At 42.2% G+C, this 6,722-nt stretch overlaps 1 protein-coding gene across 1 annotated transcript in view; it reads left to right on the forward strand.

Moving 5' to 3' along the window:
- LOC145416022 (angiotensin-converting enzyme-like) overlaps positions 1 to 6,722 on the forward strand; it is a 32,771-nt gene that overhangs the window by 22,249 nt on the left and 3,800 nt on the right. The window contains exons 13-15 of the mRNA XM_080285122.1: positions 1,759 to 1,850; positions 3,955 to 4,047; positions 5,851 to 5,957. Of these exons, the coding sequence (XP_080141248.1) occupies positions 1,759 to 1,850; positions 3,955 to 4,047; positions 5,851 to 5,957 (292 nt within the window). The remainder of the gene's footprint in view (positions 1 to 1,758; positions 1,851 to 3,954; positions 4,048 to 5,850; positions 5,958 to 6,722) is intronic.

The raw sequence follows: 6,722 nt of genomic DNA on the forward strand, positions 1-6,722 counted from the left end.
GCTGCACACATTTAACCTTACCTCAACACACTACACGAATGGTTCACCACAAACAGGCTCCACATAGCCCCAGCCAAATCTACAGTGACCCTTCTCACAAACTGGACAGCAGAACACAGTCGCATCCCACACCTCACCATAAACAACACTTCCCTACCACACACACACACACACACACACACACACACACACACACACACACACACACACACACACACACACACACACACACACACACACACACACACACACACACACACACACACACACACACACACACACACACACACACACACACACACACACACACAAAATCCTTGGTGTAACATACAATACATCAATGTCATTTAAACAACACATCACAAACATTAAGAATAAAATAACACCAAGATTCAATGCTTTGAGGTCACTTGCCCATACAACATTCGGACACAACAAAGAAACCACCACCACAGTATACAAACAATACATACGTTCAGTGATGAATTATGCAAGCCCTGCCTGGGCTTCTAACCTCACCAAAACACACTACAACACTCTACAGACCATACAGAACAAGGCCTTAAAAATAATCACAGGCTGCACAGCTACTACACCCACAGACCACCTACATCAAGAAACCAAAGTCCTCAAAGTCAAGGATCACCTAGACATGAGAGGTACCCAGTTTCTTGCTGCAGCCTCCACAAACCCACAACATCCACTACAGTACATGGCAGCACATCCACCCACACCAAGGAACATCAAAACAACACCCAGCACACAATACCATACACAAATACTGTCATCTCTTCCCCCTCGCCCACCTCAGACCAGCTTCCAGAAGCATATCCACACTCAGATCACTCGCCGCTCCATTCAGTCACTTAAAGACAACACACAGCTGCATGCACGGCCTCCTGACATCCACCCTTCTGAATCCTATCTCCCTCGTGAGGACAGGGTCCACCTGGCCAAGCTGAGATGTGGGCACCATCCAGCCCTCTTAAGCTACCAGAAGAGGCTGGATGACTCCGTCGCTGATGCCTGTCCAGGATGCAACACAGCACCCCATACTATTAAGCACATTATGCAAGACTGCATTGCACACAATCATCTACGCCAACAACACAACATACACTCTTTGAGAGCTCTGTGGGAAAGCCCGGTCTCGGCCATGGCCTTCCTAAGGGACTCGGGGCTGTTCGGCCAGACTGCCTAGGGAACAACTACTACTACTACTACTACACTAACGTCTCATGCAAACTCCGAACATACCGTTACCAGCTAGTGAGCATTACAGAGATTTATATTAACAATTCGGTATGTCATTTCGTTAGGGTTATGCATCATTTTTCTAATTCATCCTAATTTCATAAAAGAAGGTCATGTTATATATAATGAATTGTAAGTTTCTAAAAGCGGGACATTTTAGACAATTTAATAAAAAAGCAAGACATTCTACTCATAATTTAAAAAGCGGGACAGACGTAAAAAAAACGGGACTCTGGCCACCTTATTCTTACAGGATATTATGCCAGTTACAGAGAGAAAGAGAGAGTCCTTAATTCCTTCTAACATGCTATTTATGCTACAGTTATTGGAGAGTCTATGTTAGGCGGCGGGGCACGAGAGAGAGAGAGAGAGAGAGAGAGAGTCAGTCCTTAATTCCTTCTAACATGCTATTTATGCTACAGTTATTGGAGAGTCTATGTTAGGCGGCGGGCCACGAGTGAGAGAGAGTCCTTAATTCCTTTTAACATGCTATTTATGCCACAGTTACTGGAGAGTCTGTGTGAGGCGGCGGGACACGAGGGGCCTCTCTACACATGTGATTTCCACGGCTCTCACAAGGCGGGACAACTCTTAGCGTGAGTTATTATTATTATTATTATTATTATTATTATTATTATTATTATTACTACTACTACTACAACTACTACTACTACAACTACTACTACTACTACTACTACTATTATCATTAGTAGTAGTAGTGGTAGTGGTGTTGTTGTTATTACCGTTTTCGTTGTCTTCCTTAATATTATTTTGGTATTATTATTATTATTATTATTATTATTATTATTATTATTATTTATTATTATTATTATTATTAGTGGTAGTTGTAGTGGTGGTGATAGTGTTGTTGTTGTTGTTGTTGTCTTCGTTATTATTATTATTATTATTATTATTATTATTTCTAGTAGTAGTAGTAGTAGTAGTATCAGTAATAGTAGTAGTAGTAGCAGTATTAGCAGTAGTAGCAGTAGTAGTAGTAGTAGTAGTATCAGTAATAGTAGTAGTAGTAGTAGTAGCAGTAGTAGCAATAGTAGATGTTGTTGTTGTTAATGTTCTTGTAGTAATAGTAGTAGTAGTAGTAATAGTAATAGTAGTAGTAGTAATTGTTGTTGTTGTAGCAGTAGTAACAGCAGTAGGAGTAGTACTAGTAGTAAAGTAGGAAAATAAATCACTAAAGAAAAGATGCCACGAAATCTATACCCCCAAGTATACGGTGTCTCGGGTTGCACTAGGGAAATGGTCCAAGGCGAGCGGCTCAGTCTGCTGGTGTGGGCGTGCGGGGGGGGTAGACAACGAATTAATACCATGGAAACACTGATAACTATTTATTTTTACTAGGAAGAAATTCTAGAGATGGAAATATTACTTAAAACTATTTCTAACTCCCTCTAGCTTCAAAATTTCTCTCCTGATTTAAACCGCGTAGAGAGAGAGAGAGAGAGGTTTAATGTTCGTTGCGCGCGGGAAAGTAGTACCGTATGACTTGATCTTTTTGCAGGACGGACAAGACTGGCAACCTCCACAAACTTCCCTTATCCCTTGTTTTCCCTGTAAATTCAAATATGAGTTCTGTCTGTCTATCTACAGCCCGACGCCCTAATCCCGCAAAGGGTGGCCGCAGACAAAACTCCTCCAAGTCGCTCTGTCACCCACCATTTGACCACCCTTCCCCCAACTCACTCCCCCCTCCCTCATACACCTCTCAACTCCGTCCCTCCACCTCATCCTCGGTCTACTCCTCTCTTTCCCTCCCTCCACCTCACCTACATCCACCCTCTCAGTCAGTCTTTCATTCTCCATTCTCTCCACATGTCCAAACCACCTCAGTGTATTTATGTTTGTAAATCCCTCCCCAGTAATGTCTTTTCTTTAGTCTGTAAATTAAAATCTGAGTTAGGGCACAAAATCTCTCTCTCTCTCTCTCTCTCTCTCTCTCTCTCTCTCTCTCTCTCTCTCTCTCTCTCTCTCTCTCTATTGCCAGACGCCACAATCCCGTAAGGGGTGGCCATTTGACTTCTGAGTTATTTGTTTTACGGGGAGGGGCACTAACCCTCCACCAACCCACTTGTTGACACATAGGCAGCACGTATGGTTTGGTTATATGGTTACCAGCCAGCGTTGTAAATGGTTTCTTGGCTTACAGGAAACCATTTGGCTTGTCACTCAGTGTAAAGCCATCTGTAAAGGAAAGGAAAGCAATTAGAAGTGACAGGAAAGATGGGAGAAATAGGAAGAGAGGAGGGCAGGCACAGAAAAACAATGATAAAGGCTAAGGAAGAAGTAGGCAGCATTACATCAAGTGAGTGGATGATGGTGAGAAATAGGAAGAGAGGAGGGCAGGCACAGAAAAAGAATGATAAAGGCTAAGGAAGAAGTAGGCAGCATTACATCAAGCGAGTGGATGATGGTGAGAAATAGGAAGAGAGGAGGGCAGGCACAGAAAAACAATGATAAAGGCTAAGGAAGAAGCAGGCAGCACTACATCAAGTGAGTGGATGATGGTGAGAAATAGGAAGAGAGGAGGGCAGGCACAGAAAAACAATGATAAAGGCTAAGGAAGAAGTAGGCAGCACCACATCAAGTGAGTGGATGATGGTCGCCGCCACCATCCACTTTTGCCCGTAAAAAAGTTTGAAAATCCCGCCCCAGTATGTCAACAAAGAATGGTGCATTTTACAGATCCGGCCTGGCGATGGGTTCGTCTCAGCCGTGGCAGGACGTGTTGGAAAAAATTACAGGGCAACGACAAATGACCACTTCGGCGATACTCAGGTACTTATACACTTTTTGGGGCTTTACTTAGTTACTTATACACTTTTGGGGCTTTATTCAGTTACTTATACACTTTTCTGGGCTTTATTCAGTTACTTATACACTTTGGGGGCTTTAGTCATTTACTTATACACTTTTGGGGGCTTTACTCAGGTACTTACGCACTTTTTTTGGCTTCAAGTGTGTGTCAGATTTTCTTTTTTAAATTTGTAGCATAATTCAAACACTTATCTAGCACTTCTCGGCCATACTAGATTTGATATGAAATTTTGGTTGTTGCAAAAGGTATACAGAGCACTTGAATGATTGATATTAAATTGTTTACATTATTACTTCGCCGCTGCACTTCCTTGGGCTTCCTTTGTGTGTTAGATCTTTCGTTCTTTTTTATATGTATCTTTGACTTCATTTGTACATTATCGAACACTTCTCAGCCAAACTAGCATGAATATTGTTTACACGACAATTTCGGAGGAACGCTTTCTTTTTAATTCATACATTTATCGGGCACGTCACAGCCAAACCTTCATTTACGCAACAGGTCAACTCTGGTACCGTCTCCCTCTGTCTGTATTTCCTGTGCTTTCTATGATCTCCAGTCTTTCAAACGCAGTGTGTCCAGGCATCTCGAAATGGTCGGATCTTGAATTTGGCTCTCGCTTGTATTTTGTTTTTCTCTCCGAAGGAACAACAGTTGCGGACTCGCGGCCTTTGTTTCCTTCTTCCCTCGCTTAAAAAAGAAAAAAATGATTAAATTATGTACTTGACCACTTCGGCGCTACTCAGGTATTTCGATTCTGCGTCTTTTTTCATTTTCTGTTTCCTCTTTCTTTCTTCCTGACATTTATTTTTTAGCTTGACTCCATTTTCTTATTTCATCAACATGTCGCTTCCAACGTGGCACAATTGTTCCTCGGGCAAATATCGTTTTACACAATCCTACATCCTATTCTCGGGAGGATTGGGAGGGGATTGAGGGGCGTGTGTAGAACCGGGCAGATTCATCCCCTCCTTGTCTCTGGTCATTTCGGTGTCACCACGTGAAGGCGTCAGCATCATCGCAACAATAAAATAGCAATAAGAAAATAAAATACTATCAAATTATTCCTCGGTTAAATTAATTCGCCTAAAGGTACAGCAGCAGTCAAAAATATCGTTTCAAATTTTAAGTCGAATAAATATGAAACTCCTGCACAGTATTTTGAAAAGTTAGTTAGGTTCTTTAGCTAGGATTCCTGGACTTCAAAATTCGTCGTTCGCTATACCGTTATTTATCGTTAAGAGGTGGATCAGAATTTATGTCCGCAACCGTACATATAGGCTTTTCATCTCAACCTGGCCCAGATTTTCGTCCTTTTGCAGCTTATTTCACGTAGAACGGAGCCGGGAAAAAGAAAATCCTACGGGCTCTACCTCCTTTCCACAGCACTTCTTCGTGACTAGCATTATATCTGTGTTACTCTATTGCCACCGTACATATAGGCTTTTCATCTCAACCTGGCCCAGATTTTCGTCCTTTTGCAGCTTATTTCACGTAGGTCAGTGACGGGAAAAAGATAATCCTACGGCCCTACCTCCTTTCCACAGCACTTCTTCGTGACTAGCATCATATATATATATGTTGCTCTATTACCACAACTCAGTACTCAACACGGAAAGCTGGGTCAGGTCAAAAACGGTGTAGCAAAAATTCCCCCCATATAAGCTAAGTCATAAATAATAAATAATGGAAAAAATAGATAGATAGGTAGACAGATAGACTGATAAATAGATAGATAGATAAATAATAATGTTTCTCCACAGGTATTTCCAGCCACTGACAGACTGGTTGATTCGGCACAACAGAGAAAACGGCCTGGGAGTCGGCTGGGGGGAGAACTGGCGTAGACTTGAAGCAGGAGCCAGTGAAGGTAGGTAGATGAGGTGAAACGTACATGAGGTGAAACTTGGTGAAACTTGAGGGTGAAACGTACATGAGGTGAAACTTGGTGAAACTTGAGGGTGAAACGTACATGAGGTGAAACTTGGTGAAACTTGAGGGTGAAACGTACATGAGGTGAAACTTGGTGAAACGTACATGAGGTGAAACTTGAGGGTGAAACGTACATGAGGTGAAACTTGAGGGTGAAACGTACATGAGGTGAAACTTGAGGGTGAAACGTACATGAGGTGAAACTTGGTGAAACGTACATGAGGTGAAACTTGAGGGTGAAACGTACATGAGGTGAAACTTGAGTGATACGTGGATGAGGTGAAACTTGAGGATGAAAGGTAGATGAGGTGAAACGTACATGAGGTGAAACTTGAGGGTGAAACGTACATGAGGTGAAACTTGAGGGTGAGGTTGGAGGGTGAGCTGCGTTCCCCCTCCAAAGATTGAGAAATATATCAAATGTAGCACTGAATGAACATGTGTTATGGTGGTATGGTCTTTATTATTATTATTATTATTATTATTATTATTATGGAGAGAATGGATAATGAGCGATTTATGAAAAAGATGATTAGATCTGATGTGAGAGGTGTAAGGCTGAGAGGGAGGCCACGAATAGGACGGATGGACAATGTGAAGAGAGCGCTGGATGTGAGAGGGATGTCTGTTGAGCAAGGAAGAGTGGCTGTGCGTGGCAGAAATAAATGGAGAGAAACTGTGAATGAATAAGTGATGACGCAGC

Source organism: Coenobita brevimanus, chromosome 104 (assembly GCF_032717465.1).
Source record: "Coenobita brevimanus isolate Jiangsu-jjx chromosome 104, ASM3271746v2, whole genome shotgun sequence".
Lineage (NCBI taxonomy): Eukaryota > Metazoa > Arthropoda > Malacostraca > Decapoda > Coenobitidae > Coenobita > Coenobita brevimanus.